The 16,266-nt window shown below is 42.8% G+C and overlaps 1 protein-coding gene across 4 annotated transcripts in view; it reads right to left on the reverse strand.

Annotated features, from left to right (window-relative positions):
- Positions 1–16,266, reverse strand: part of LOC139130768 (rho GTPase-activating protein 26-like) — an 84,446-nt gene that overhangs the window by 67,443 nt on the left and 737 nt on the right. For all 4 annotated transcript variants that reach the window (XM_070696560.1, XM_070696563.1, XM_070696562.1 and 1 more), the window contains exon 2: positions 2,958–3,053. In XM_070696560.1, coding sequence (XP_070552661.1) covers positions 2,958–3,053 — 96 coding nt within the window. The remainder of the gene's footprint in view (positions 1–2,957; positions 3,054–16,266) is intronic.

Here is a 16,266-nt window from a genome sequence, read left to right on the forward strand (position 1 = left end):
ATTGCAGAAAGATGGCTGTAGGTAACCTCGTCGATATTGCTTCGCGACTGTAGAAAATGTCTCAGCTTAGACAGGCATTCCAGAGCTGTAGACGACGTCGGAACAGGGTTGTCGTTCTTGCGCACATCACAGTCATCGACGTGTTCGGTGTCTTCGGGATCGTCCTGCTGATTCGGCGTAAGTACTGATGCAACGATGTCGTCATCTGTTGGTACTTCGCAAACAACAAGATCGTCATCGACTGCAACGTAGTCAGAAAAGTTCACAGCATCTTCACTTTCCATGTCAGACATGACAGTTTCCCACAGACAAGATGGTTCTTCTGATGACGTGGTCGGCGTGTCCGCGTTCTCAGATCTGCTGTCGCTCGCGTTGTCACAACTTGACACATGCGTACACTGTGCCTTGCGGAAACAGTTCGCGATGGTCTCCGATGTAACTTTCAGCCACGATGAATAAATCATGTCGATCGCTTCTTTGATGTCAATATTAAGCATGGTTTTACCGGCATCGAGGGCGACAACGGACCGTTCAACAACACGTCTGCGGTAGAAGCACTTGAAGTTCTTGATGATCCCCTGATCCATTGGCTGAAGCTTCGATGTTACGTTGGGCGGCAGAAACGCGAGCTGGATCGACCTCAAGTTTCTGACAACTGGGTGGGCGGGACAATTATCGATGATCATCAGAATTTTCCTCTTCTGGCGGGTAAACTTTCTGTCGAGTGTGTGAAGCCACTCACAAAAAATGTCGCTGGTCATCCATGCACTTTGATTGGCTTCGTAAATTACAGGCAGAGAGTTCACATCTAAATTCTTGAAACATCGCGGTTTCTTCGATTTGCCGATCACCATAGGCTTCAACTTTTCGGACCCATCCATATTTGCGCCGAGCATCACCGTTACCCTTTCTTTGCTCTTCTTGCCACCAGAACAGACTTCGTTTTTAAACGAAAGAGTCTTATCAGGCATCAGTCTAAAGTACAAACCAGTCTCATCAGCGTTGAAAACGTCTCTCGGATGAAAGCCGTCCAACAGCTTGGGTAATTTGGATGTTACCCAGTCACTGACGACACTTTCGTCCACTGACGCAGCTTCGCCACACACAGACTTGAAGGAAATCCCGTGTCGGGATTTAAAACGTTCAAGCCAGCCGTTACTTGCTTTGAAGTCAAGGTGGTTGAGTTTCTTCGAAAGCTCTTCAGCCTTGGTCTGCATAACAGGGCCACTGATCGGAATGTTCTGTGATCGTGCACTTGTAAACCATTTCAGCAACGCCTCTTCGACGTCATCGACATTCGAAAACCGGAAGCGTTTACGGCATGGTTGAACAGTGTTGTGTTCAAACATTTTGATGATTTCTTCTTTCTTCTTAAGAATGGTCGATGCTTGGTTTGACATCAAATTTCTTGCACACTGCACCATGACGTAGGCCAGACTCTATCGCTCGAATCATTTGAACTTTACAGTCCAATGAAAGAGCACGACGTTTGATACTGGTACGAGGAGTTGTTGACATGTTGAAATCGCAATGACGAATGATTTCTCCCCGAGATTGAACCACCTTTTATCCGTAAAGATAGCGTCCCTTTTCTCACAACGGCAATCTTCAAAGCATACAAACGCATATACACAAACGCATACAAAAGTCTTCGTTAAGTCGTCCCCCCTCGAAACTTCTACGTTGGCCATGATGGTGTCAACGGCGTAAGTGCATGTAAACAATAGGTGTGACTTCGCCGCCCAAACCCCATTCAACTTGTTGACTATCGCGACAAGGCGGAAGCATTGTAGGCGGCATTTTCAACTGATTAAAGACAATTGCAGGCATGTTTTTTTGAGACTTTATTGTTCAAAACTCTTCGTAACACAATGAAAATTTGTTCGTTGTAAACGGTTTTCAGCGTACGTGGTTCGTTTTAAACGATATAAATGGCCATTGTAAACAATAGCACAAAATCGGGACTGTGGCATTTTGTTCGTTGTAACCGTTTTCGTCTTATCGAGGTTCGACTGTATTTCACCTTCAGGGGAATTCTATCGTTATTGTTGGCCATGCACAAAGCAATGAGGAACTCTTCATAGTAGAATCATTCTGTCTCCAGCGTCAGGTTTTACAATAATCTACATGTACTGAAAGACAAGACAGCCAAACTGGCAACTAGGAATCAAACTCTCAAACACTGCATTTGACAGAATCTCAAAACGTAACATCAATGATGTTTGCAACTTCACACTGGTCGATCACATTCAAAGTCAGGTTCAAGGTTGTTCTGTACACACACACAACACCTGTATCTGTCCTTCACATTTACTAATGTACAGTTGCACAAACATTTACTGATTTTTGATCGACAGACAAACACACATTATGCAACAAGACAGACAGGATAATCCTGAACAACACAAACCCTAAATGCATGCAAATGTAAGTTGAATTTCCCATGTGTCATTTCCACTCTGAACCACCTCTACACAAATACATTAATGTACATGTGCATATTTGTTTGTATCTTACCAAAACAAATTTACACGATAGTGTGCTGTGGTATCAATGTTACAGCACGCTGAATCATGTAAATAGTATACATATCCATATATCAATCAAACTAAATTTTCCCTTGGCATTTGTCCATTGAATACAAAACAAAGGTATGGTCTCATATGGTCTATTGTTTGGACTGTGGCATAGCAAGGTCAGTATGAATGTCAGACCATGACCTGTTTCCTCCCCTCTTTCAAGGTAAAATGACACATCATACATCCATATACTTGTATGCACTTCATGCAGCTGATCACACACGCAGTGCAAGCTTTTCTCTTTTCCCCGCTGTCCCATTTATAGTGTACCCTCTTATGGAAGTTCTTTTACACTTACAGATTGAGTCATATCAGAGAGGTGTGAAGTAATCACAATTTCGTTTAGGTGGCTCCCTCAGAAATACAATAAATACTCACCGATCACAATTTCATCATCAGTTTGGTTAATCCCGATAGTTTCGAAATTGAAATTTTTCAGTGTTTCTGCAAAACTTCTCTGTGCCTTTGATAAACCTGAAAAACAATAACCATAAGACATTGAGAATCAGTGTCATCTCATACTGGGAATGAAATCACAAAATTCTACGTACAAAACACTATTTGACTTCATAGAAGCCTAAGGAACAGCTGAAAGACTAAAATTTCATTTGGTAATTTGGACTTTTCAGGTTCCCACAGCTTGCTATTCTGCAGACAGAGGGCCTTTGTGAGCAGTGCTGGGAAGGGTTAAGGCTTTGGTGCCCCATTTAAAAGCATACAAAGGTTACACCATTAAAGAAATGAACATCCCTTTATTAAGTCTTATCTCAACTGCAGTTATTAGCTGAGATACAAAGACATGGATAGGCTGCAAACTGTGTTGAAAGGCTGTCTGTTCACATTCTTTATGGCTTTGCAAAGACTTTGCCTCACTCAATGCATTTGATACTTTGATAAGATTTTAGAAACACTGTACTATAGTGTATCACTTGCATTCACCATTACTCATACTCCCATTGCACATTGCATGCATGATAGCGGCAATGTAAAATGTTCCCCATTAATTCAGTCAATGAAAATACGAACAGACGGTCTTTTTACATGTAAGTCAGTGTATCATCATTATAGGAATGTATAACTGCATATTTCCTGTAACCTCAATTTCAACCCTTTATGTGATTACAAATCAGAAGATATGATTGCATGTTATGCATTCAATAAATCACCAGCGTTTACTACATCTGGTTGAGTCGTAACCCAGTCTTCACCATGTTGAATAATATGGTAAAATTAGAATGGGACTTGCTCAGTTTAGAATCGTTTGTACAAGACAGCAAGTGTGTATATTTCCTGATCAAATTTTGAAAACAGTTTTGTACAAGTTCTAACAAAGATTTACATGTACAATTTTGTTTTGTTATGTTTTTATTCACCAACGGAATTGAGAACACTGTCTTTTTCATTGGTAAAACCGAGATGAAAAAAACAAACGAGATATCTTTTGGGAAACCCAAAATGAATTAAACTGTATTTACTGAAAGTCTGGCCAAGTTGGTGTATCGTCAAAGAAAGACACACATGGAATGCCTGCATGTCTGATAATTCCTGTATTCATCAGAGACAGTATGGAAAGAGGTTACACAAAGCAACATTTACATGAACAGATAGTTTGGGCGAACAACACTGACCTGTAAACACTGTACAATGCTGTACTAGGAGTGGGGAATAAAATAAAAGAGTGAAATTTTTCAGATTTACATGGACATGTATATGAAATACATAGAAAATACAGACAATTTTTTATAGAAATACATGTACCCTGGCTACTGTAGGCTTGAAAAAAGACATTTAAACTACATGTACCACAGAGCACTCACATATGAACACGTACAGTGAGTTTTAGAGTATCGCAAAATGTCTTGCGCAGTCAACAATGTCTGCAGTGTTCATAACCAGATACAGAACATACTGGTACTCCATATCACAGCGGCATGACATAGCTTGTAATTGTGAAATATTCAGTCCATCTCATTCTGCTCCTCATGGCTTTGATTTCTGTCTTTTATTGTGATGGATGACTACCTTGGGAGTTTTTGCTCTTGCAATATTCAAATTGGTCATATCAGTGAAACTAGGTTCCATAAATTTATGTCATGTTACTCCAGTACATGTACATGTCCCTACTTCCAGTGATAAGTAGTATATTACACTTATATGCTGACAATTATGGTGAATTTTTATCTAGCGGCAATTTGGCCATGCCTCAATTTTTAACAGCTCTCAAACTTATATGTATGTGCGTCAAGATAAAATATTTTCATATGGATTCATATGGACAGTGTCATAATCACATTCAGCAAGGAAGTTTCTATTTTAAGATGTTTTTAGTTTACTTTACCTGACCTACAGCAAAATATCAGACATCTGTCACTTGATAGAAACATAGAGCTCCAAAGGAACTCTCAAAACAAATCATTAACCTATACCACTATGGCAAACGAAACAAATGAACATGGACGTTAATAAAAATAACAAATCAAAACAACAAATAAACTATGCCTGTATTGCTTCCGGATGGTACATTTACTTGATTAATCAAAGAATACCAGCAAGAATACAATTATGTAAATATTAGAATTGTACTGGTAGAAGTTGCTAGATCTGGACACTTTCATTTGAAATGTTTTTATAGATCTGAAATGAAAATTGTACAAGCTGAATACTTTGTCAGAAGACGTAATAAATCCAAACTTGTATTTAAGTAGATTGGTGATGGTACATGTAGCCAAGAATGCATTTACATATATTACTGGGTCAGTGACTGGGTCAGTGACTGGGCCTGCGTTTGCTATGACTCATACAAATCATTGACAATTTATCACCTGTATTTATTTCAGCTGTGGTTCTCTCTCACCTTAACTGACCTCGCAGTAATCATCATATTTCAATGATGATGGCACAGAACATATACAGTACATGTAGACACAAAATTCTGCTTAACTACTGACATCATCATGAAAAGTCAATTGCCAAGTGTAAAATCCTTTCATCTGGTTTGTTGTGTAATTAACCAATTTCTTGGACAACAACAATGTTGTATAGATTTGCATATATGATAATCTCTTGTGATGCTGGTTGAAACATTGACATGTCTCCTATTAAAACTGTTGGTTACAGGTAAACATAGAAATGTCCAACCATATATCACACTGAATTGAATTACAATTTACCTAGCATTTGGATCAATAGACACAAAAACTCACAAAACATGACGGCATTACTGACTGAAAATAACTATGTAAATTTGTATGTACACATAACTATTCGATTTTTATTTTTACTCTATAGACCTTTTTTTTTATTTTATTCAAAAGACTTTGCACATCTGTATGTACATGACAATATCATTAGTGTATGAACAGTGCCTTCAATGATGAGGTCAACAGATCATGTTTGAGTTTTGATTTCACTTGAATAAACAAGTTGGTTGTCATAATCAAACTATAGAGAAATAAACCATTTCATGGCTGATGTGAGTCAATTCACATTTCACCCATGCATGTTTCACCCTTTTCTTGCCATGTTCATATTTCATCATCAGGTCCAGCTGGTTAAAACTAGTGAAGCACAATACAGGTATGTCCCATTTGGTGCATTTTAACAAAATATTGAATATTTGAAGGCCCCTGAAATCACAGATACTGTAAACATGATTTTTATGGACTAAAGCTATTGGAACAGACCAAGCCAAATGGGTGGGAATAGGTATGTTTGGCTCAATACTGCTTTTCACTGAGTTGGCTGATGGGGAAGTGATACTGTCTCGCAGGGAAAAGGGTTAACCCTTTTCCTGCCAATCCGTGAAAATCCGCTTGAAATTCGGTGTAGCTAGAATCTGAGCAGCCACGGCCGTTATCCTCCTAAGGCGGTGGAAATCGGGCTACTTTTTGGTACCCCCTTTCCTGCCTAGTCGACGGAACTACGTGTAGCAAACCCTTGCTCACGCTAGGGGTCGTTCGAGGACAGGTTTTGGGCGAGGAACGGCGTTTGCTCTCGAAATGGGTTCACAGGGAGTCCAAGGACAGGGAAAGGTGCAGAAGCTACCCAGCCAGTCCCCTACCCCGTTGGGGGACTGGTTTTTTTGGAGGGACAAGTAGCGTACTTGGCAGGTTAGCACGGTGACGTATCCTAGCGGAGTTTGGTCTAACTTGGCTCTGAGGCACTACATAGATTGCGGCCGAAATTGACCGTCTCGGCAACGCTAATCTATAAGGCAACCGCCTAAGACCGCCTCAGCTGGCGGTGCAATTTTTGCCAATGGTGCGAGACGAAAATCACGGACTTAGTCCTGATTGACGGGAAGTGCGGACGGATTTGACGGACTCGGCTTGATTAGTCCCTGACATGGAACTGATCCGAACGGACTTGAGCGACATTTATGAAGGGTAACCACCGCTTTTTAACCGACTTGTTACCTTCTCGAAAAGACTACCCAGTCGGATGTCGGACGTTGTCGGCTGCACTTGGCTCTAGACGTTCAAGCCGTGCAACGAAACACACCGCCTCAGCCTTGCCATTCACGAACAAGGCCTCGAAATTCGATCCCATTGTTCACTGACTTGGCGGCTGCGGTTAGGTGCGTGAACCGTTGTTCACCGACTTGTTACGCCTATGTTGTCCCTGTGAAGTTCGGCTAACGGCCGAGTCTAACGGGAGTTGGCAGACCTGTGTTTGGTTTATACCGTAGTATGACCGACTCAGGTAGAGGTACCTGTCGGTATATTCCGAGTTTTACGCACTCGGGCGTCAATGACGGGTCGTCATCACCGCTGATGACGTAGACGTGCTGGCCACGTTATTTGAAGGAGCCATGTTTGCCCAACGGATGAGGCCGAGACAGCTGTTGACAATTTTGGTATCCTTCGTCTTTGACCGCCTTAGTTGGGTAAGCCGCTCGGAAGGCAACGGTTATGACCTAAACAAGCCGCTGAAGCACTGTTCGTTGCCGTACAAGAACGAGACGGCCAGTCCATTACTGCTTAATGGGCGATCAGTCGGGTTGGCTTGTCACCGACTTGGATGACAATACGCCCTGCTCGGGCGTACTTAGAAGGGACATGAGGTTAAAGATACGGGTTTCCCACCCGTACTGAGCATGGGCTTGGGCCAACGTCCTTGGGTGGCAGGTGCGCATGCCACGTACCCAGCTGGACGGAATGTCAAGTTGAGATGCTAATGACATTGACTATGTTATGCTAAGTGCTCGAGGGATTTGCATTGCAAACGAGTATTATTAGCATATCAAATGGTACGGACAGGCAATTTACATGACGGGTAGGAATTCAGCGCCGGTTGGTGGCCTGATTGCCGTAGGTTCATTATAATAACAGGTGGCTGCATATATAAACACCCCTGCGTCCAATCATGTCCAGGCTTTGTTTCCCTGTGGCTTTAAAAGGGTGGGACCTGCTAGTCTGTCGACACTGTTCCAGACATGAGCTTGACGGACCGCAAAAGTTTTCTGAAGGCGAGCAGACGACTGAAGCTCAAAGATGCAGAGTCTCCGGGCGGTAGTGGTAGCGATCGTTGTGATGTCCCTAGTAAACGTTCTAAGAAGTCGGGCAAGAAACGCACCCGTAAGGCGAAGCTATCTCCGGCTGAAAAACCCAGTGGTAAGCGTAAACGTAAGACTGATCGTTCTACCGATGATGATGATGGTGGGTCACCGGTTGCCAGTGGTTCTCACCCGGCTGCTCCGGGAGAGACTACTTCACCTGCAGAGACATCTGCTGCTCTTGTGGGAGATACTTCACCTGCACAGACTACGTCTGCTGCTGCTAGTGAGACAGTTAGTAACGAGACGGCTGATGCCATTGGTTCTCCCCCGGCTGCTCCGGGAGAGACACCACCTGTTGCGTGCACCATGAGCCCTCATCCTGCGTCAGGAGAGGTTCCTGTGCCCAGTGCGAAAGAGCTTGAGTCCTCGTCATCAGCAGAGGCTGCCCAGCCCGCTCCTGCCATAGTTTCGTGTGCTGCGATGTCCCCGCCGAAAAAGATAGTGCGGAGGGTTCGTTATCAGGATAGCCCACCTGATTTTGAGCCAGATATGATCCTTGATGCCGCTACGGGCGAGTTCAGGCCCAGACGCCCAGACGACGGTGATATCACCGCTGAGTCCGACTCGGAGGTTGACGAGGATGCGGCAGAGGACGATGACTTTTATGACAGGCAGTATGTAGGTGAGGCAAGCTCTGACGACGATGATGACGTTGCTGCTGTGTTGGCGGAGGACGACACCCCTCCTGTCTGGCGTATGTCGGAAACTACCGATGCTAATATATTTGAGGAGACCGATTTTGACCATGAGAGAGGACCGACTTTCACCTTGCCCAGCCACTCCCGTGAGATCGATTACTTTTTAAGTTTATTCCAGCTACACTGATCAGATTGGCAAAGGACGAGACTAATAAATACGCCAAGTTCCACCAGCGATATATCGCTAGAAAGATCGATAAATACTGGCGTAACGCTGACTACCGAGAGGTGCAGGCGTTCATTGGCATCTTAGTCTGTATGGGTATCGACCGTAAATCATCAGTGGAGGATTATTGGTCTAGCGATCCATTTCTGAGAAACCAGGGTATTTCTACTGTGATTACCCGCAGTCGCTTTCAGCAGCTTATGCGATATTTTCATCTGGCAGACCCAGAGAACGATCCACGTCGTGATCCTGATGAGGCATGCTGCCGACGTCAGTGTCAGGAGGATCCCCTTTATAAAATCAATCCATGGATGGAGCCCATACTTGACAGGTGCGTAAATAATTATAAGATGGGTAGAGAGATCTCCATCGACGAGGGCATGGTGCGATTCAAGGGCCGTTCTAAATTTAAGCAGAGATTACCGCATAAGCCTGACCGAGACGGTTTTAAGATATGGCAGCTATGCGACTCCACCACTGCATACATCGCTAACTTTGCACCGTACCTAGGTGTGAAATTTCGGGATCGGACTGATGGGAGACGGCAGGAGCGAGGTGTGGTGAAAAGAATTACGATGGAGCTGGTCCAGCCATTTTGTGGATATAATCACAGCCTATTTTGTGATAGCCTGTTTAGCACGGTCGTTACTGCTATAGAGCTGATGGAGACCGGGATCTACATGGTCGGGAGTTTTAACCGCCGTAATCGTCGCACCATGCCCCCTCAATTAATTCCGCCAGGTAAGAGGAAGCGCCTTCCTCTGTCTGTTGGGGATATGAAAGCCACGACCAGAACGGACTCTCGTCTTAACATCACTGCTTATCAGGATAGTAACGCTCAGGTGCTGATCTTGAATACGGTCTATCCACCCTTGGAGTGCGTGCCAGTGGGGGAGGGAGACGAGCAGCGACAAGTGCCTCTGTCGCTGTATAATTATCGCCGGTACATGGGAGGTGTCGACCGAGCCAACCAGAAGCGCAAGTACTTTCACACTGGGCGCAAGAATCACAGATGGTGGACATATCTGGCATGTTACCTGATTGATGTTGCCCTGGTAAATGCATATATATGCTTCAAGCATGTACACCCTGATAGTAAGCTGACCCATAAGATGTTTCATCTGCGTGTCGGAAACAACTCATTGGCGGTTATTGTGGGCGATCGCAGCCCAGTGTGAGAGAGGTCGAGGCCACCGTTTCTCTTGCCTCGTACATAAATCCACAAAATCAGCCGATGCACGTTGTCAGCCGTTTGGAGGGGCGGCAGAAATGCTGTAAAGTATGCAGCAGAGAGGGTAAGACCACTGCCAGCGGACGACTGTCTGAGACGTCCAAAGGATGTAGTCTGTGCGGGGTTCATCTTCACGAGGGCGAGTGTTTTGCGGCTTTTCATCATCGCATGATGCTACGAGGTAAGAGGAGCGTTGGCGTGCAGACCTCTACTCACACAGCCCCGACGACACCCATCAGCAAGAGCAGTGTTCTCCCTAGGATCAAGGGCAAGCATGTCGGAAATTTGCATAAAATTTACATAATTAATTTGCATACATTAACATATATTTAAATACATACACACATAAAACAGTCACTGCAAATTGTAGTCATTTAACATGCGTTTTATTTACTTACACACACTGCTGCATGAACATACATATCAGGGGAATAAACAATTAAGTTTACAGGTAGCACCATGAACTGCAATAAATTCATACATGAAAACTGAACGGTCACATCTTGGTTTCTTCAGCAATCCAACTTCAGTTGTAAAAATTCAACTCGTACGCTCATTGCATGGAGAAACGTTTGCGATGAAACATTGCGTCACTTGTTTACGAAATTATACAGAGCAACGAAGCCACACAATCAGGGCTGTGTACCTGAAGCGAGTTTTTGAGCACACGATTACGGTCCCAATGAATAGAGGGACTGTTACGGTTTACCATAACAGAAAATTCAGACGTATTTACACGAATGATAGTCACCAAAATTTATGAAACCCCTGTCGTTTTAGTAACTTGCCTCCTTAGCGAACCTGAAACGAGACCTGCACTTGAAAACAGCGCGAAACGCTCAAAGCCCACACATCGACCGCCATCTTGGAAATCGCCTGACCTGTTTACGTCACATGGCACTGTAGACATCATTTCGCGACCAAAATGTTAATCCAAACTCATATTTTTAAAAACTTTGCGCGAAATAAAAAAAAGATTACAAGAATGCAAAAGAACGATTGTACGTTAGCCAAAAAACTTGTAAAATTACAGTGACCCCAACATCGAGAAACTAGGTCAAGTCAGCGTAGCGTAATATGACGCACACAACTAACGTGTGCAGCCCACGGACTCTACCGTTCTCCTGCTCTGATACTTTCACCGTTTGTCTCAACAAAAAGGAACAGAAAAATAATTAAAATACAAACGCACATTCGTAATACTGCCATGGAGAATTCATGTAGACTAACCGTCATCAGGTATAGACGCCTTATAAACCTTTCTTGAGGGTCGCAATTTTGACCGATAGCTTTGACCACCAGCAATTTCACGGCGTCGATGTCACTGTTATCCCCCCACGTAACTTGATAAACGGCCATTGACACGACGCTCGATCAACATGATCAAAGTCGCGGCCACACCGATGTGCCGCTCGGCCGGTGTTTTTCAACACCTTTGTACGTGTCAATTGATTAATGTAAACTCGTCAATCAACACGAAAAAGTCTATTCAGGACTAAAAACGATGTTGATAAGGCTAGTTTGGCAGATGTCCCATGCCAATACACTGAGCCGTCAACTGCAAGTGGGCTGTCAATCAAGGGTGTCGGAAAAAATCTGAAGCGTCACGGCATTGTAGCAAGCGTCACGGCGATCAAGGCAAGCGTCACGGAGACGTGATGCTTGAAGGGCCTAGGGAGAACACTGAAGAGAACCCGACGTAAATAACGGACAGGGGATAGCTTCGCCTCACAGTGGCTTGACTGTATTCTTAACACGGACCATGATCACATTTTGGCACGGTTGTGCCGTTTGTTTGTGCTTTACGATCCCGCTGACTGTAAATTGAAACACGGATTATTTTGTACATCCCCCCGATTGTAATCTTTGTAACACGGACCATGCACTCGGACTTCGAGACAGACTCTGAGATTCATTATTCGGCATAATGTAAATTATTCCCGAATAAAATTATATCTATGGATCGCATATTTTCGTTGTTTTTGTTTTGTTTAGACGGATTATTTGTACAATTCCCCCGATTATAATTTTTGTAACACGGATCTGCCACCCCCCTTTTTAATTTTTGAAACACGGACCATGCACTCGGACGTCGAGACAGACTCCGAGATTTATTGTTCAGCATAATGTAATTATTCCCGGATAAAATACTATCTATGGATCGCATATTTTCGTTTCTTTGTTTTTACCCCCACTTTCGTTTTTGGCAGATCCGTAAGGACGCTATAGTAATGGATGAACGTGCGTTGTATCCCGTGGGAGGGGCACAGCCCAACGGAGGCTGTGCTCGTGCGACGTAGACGTGTACCGACCATCTGTCGTTTGGGTTAGTGCATAGAGCAGTTGCACTGTCCAGAGCTAAGGTGGTACAAAACTGCACCTTAGTAACAACTGCACAACTAACCTGTTAGGAAACGGTAACACTAACGAGCTAAGTGTTGCACTGAACTGGCCAAACTACGTACACGCCTTCCTTCAATGGCGAAGCTATGTCGTTGACACTACGTCAAAGCAGACTGCACTGTGCGACTCTTCCAAGTCGTTCAAAGTACGTGGCCAAGTGACACAACCCAGGGGAAACAGGACAGGTTTGAGGGTGCTGCCGCACCCATAGCACTAACCCCTGGGTCTTCTACTAACCCACGAGCGAGGTGATGTTTCCCCGGTGTGGCCGTGCGTGCCGGCGAACGAGCTTTACTTCCGCAAAAGTAAGCTAGAAAAGGGCATAAAAGTGCACGTCCCCCGGGGCAAACAACGCCCGTGACCTCGTCATTTTCTGGACACAACCTCATCAGCGGTTGCCCCTCTATACGGGCATGCAAAAATTTTTGAAGTCTAACACGTATATGGTCGGTAATCGTACCCCGAAAATGCGGTATTTTCCCGCCAAATGCCTGGCAGGGAAGCGTGCAGGAGAGCCTATCTTCTGTAGACACGGAAAAGGGGGCCGGTTTTGACCGACTTGGCAGGATAACGGACAGGGGCGCTCGGCAGGAAAAGGGTTAATGTTTAGAACTGCAAAGCACGGCATGATAAACTGTGCATGTAGCAAAAGTAGAAACCTCTCAAAAATCAAGGATACTAGTGTGCTAGCTGTCTGAAGAGAGGAAATTACATGTAACTGTAACAAGAACACAACATCTCCAGTGTACATGGCTTGTATACATCCTGCTAGAAGTGATCAATGTATGCAAACTCTATGAATTGAAACGGAGCTGATTAGTTTCAACTTTCAAAACACAGTAGCTTTTCCTAACAGGATATCAATGTATTATTTTTATGTCAGCATTATCTTCATCTCAGACAAAACACCGATACATTTACAATGTACTGTAATCCTATGTGAATGTGCATTGCACACACGTTTCTAATCTGGTCTGGCTCTTCACCAATATAAAAATATATTCGAAACAATCATAGATGCAGCCCTTTGTGCTGTGACAGAATGGGGCCAATAAGTGTGTCTATCACTAGTTCAAAAGAGAATAAGCTTTCAAAGACATACATGTATGACTACATGTACACAAGGGTGGAATGGAGACTATACCTGATGAAGGAGACTATACGTCTTTGATAACTTATGCTCCAGTTACATTTAGTTGATCCTAGCGTGCTACCAAACCCTAGATTATATGTATTGTATTGGAGATCAACACAGCTGCTTTGTCTTTGGTTCAAGAAAGGCGATCAGTAAACAAACCTACAAATGATACATGAATATATCAACATGATAGCATTGCCGAGCTACCTTTTTTCTCTGTCTCAGTATTTTTCAATTTATGTGAATTTCTGCCGACAGAAATTACCACTCTGGGATAGCCAGCCATTTTCCATGATACAGATAACCTCCATTACATATACTTCCTGATCAAGTGTCACTTAGCACATGTAGAAGGCTATCAATATCTCCAAAATATCCCTTTCCATCAAAGCTTCTGCTGAAGTTAATTTACAAGTACTGTAAATGATACCATGCCACTATTATGTGATTAGTTCTAAACTGTTCAAACATGATAGACTGTGTCTATAAAACAGTTTTGCCAGTTTGCCAGTGTTTCAAGTATGTTCACAGGTTAAAGGTAACTGATTTATATACTATCAGTGACCATGCTGACCATATACCTGCATGTACAGAATAACTCCATTCTTCCTGCTTTAATAGATAATTTTTTTTGGAAGATTCCAAAGCAATTCCTTCATAGCATAGGAGCAATCACCTACTTACTGGTAGGAATTGTGTCTAGTACAGGGTGGTCTGAGTCTCAAAGAGTGATTAAAAGTGGTGATAATAGGGTACCTGCCAAAGATTTGGTACCAGCAATAATTCAATAATGTTTTATTACTAGAATACGTAGTTTTGTTAAGTGACATGGTTTATTTCATCATGTATGTTGCATGTTACAGCAATCAAACCAAAACATCTCTTCACTTTGAAGTACACATACATAGACACTTAAAATTTAGTTAATAATTTGGTCAGTATCTACACAAACAGAACCATTCCATGTTGCTTGTATTGAATTGCATAAGAATATAGATTATTGGTATGATCTACTATGGTACTTGATGGATCAAACAAAGCAGCTAGTTTCTCATCAACTACAATCCAAATTAGAATCAGTAACCGGAGTTTCAAAAATCTTTTACCCAGAATGACTTGTCTTGTATATAAGAATAAAATGTCACTGTTGTAAAACTTGCCACCAGTATCATTTGTTGAAATTTATCATGAAAAATTTGCCCAGAACATTTTTGTACATAGGGTGTGTATCTCTCAACTAATCATGCTTGCCATGAGGAATTTATGGTATTTCAACCATGAACGTAATATTGTGTGTTCTCAGGCAGAAATTTTCAGCGGCTGTGGTCAAGTACTACGTAGAACGTTTGTCAGCTTTGATAACACATTCGCGATGATTATAAAGAATGGATTACATAGAAGAAATCTGGTTAGGGTCTGTAGTTACCTCCATAGTGGAGTTTTCTATACCAGTGTTACATAACACCTCCCGATCGATATAACTGTAACCTAACTGACAATGCAACACAGAGTAGGGCAATACCTATTATGCATACTGATTAGGCTGCTACAGTCATTCATTAGTAATAATTGTGACCCCGGCAGGTATTTCCAGTCAGATCAGATTTCTCATACAGAGACATGGGAAGGCCTCACTGCTGAGATCACTTGTAATTTTGCATCAAATGTCCACCGGGTTGAACTGGTTTTACAACAAGAGTTTCCATGAGTACATAACACAAAAATAACAGATGTGTATACTATCACATAAATTGTTACCTAATGCAGAAAAGAACAACACTGAATGGTGAGCGAGAATGTGACTTCATTGCTGACATAATCAACTCTGCACAGTTTGCAAAAGTTTATCAGAGAACCCAGAATGCAATTCACTGATTATAGCTTCATGAGATTATATTTTTAAAACCAAATCAACCATCCGGTCCAATTGGGAAGAAAATGTAACGTGATAAATCTTCTTGTGTCATTGTGGCATATGACTGAAGGCGATGGTCCACGTTGTGCAAAGTTATAAATTGCATTTGTATGACATCATAGTAAACAGTATCAGCAAAGGTCACCGACTGTAACTGAAGGGTGGCGCATTCCGAACGTTCTCCAGTCCATATCCCTCAATGAGTGGACAGAATTGACTTTTGACTTGGTTAATGCCTTGCTCTTTTTTCTGTACAGTGTGTCAATGAACAGTGGTGTCCATGTTCTCATATGGCAGGAACTTCCTGGCCAAAGCAGATACGTGAAAGTTCGGCCTACTAGCTGCACACTGAATTTGTCTACCGATACAGATATGAATAGATATTCACATCTTCCTTCAACTGTCACTCAGGCGTTGGGGCCACCGAAGCATTTAACACTCGCAAGCGGCAACGAGCTGCATTACCTGAAAGCTGTGCTTAAAGTCTTGAAATTATAAAGTTCAACATCATTGAAAATTTTCACAATTTCCATACTCTCTCTTATACAACAAATGAGGTTTAATTCTGGAAATAAATGG

The sequence above is a fragment of the Ptychodera flava genome, chromosome 4 (assembly GCF_041260155.1).
Source record: "Ptychodera flava strain L36383 chromosome 4, AS_Pfla_20210202, whole genome shotgun sequence".
NCBI lineage: Eukaryota > Metazoa > Hemichordata > Enteropneusta > Ptychoderidae > Ptychodera > Ptychodera flava.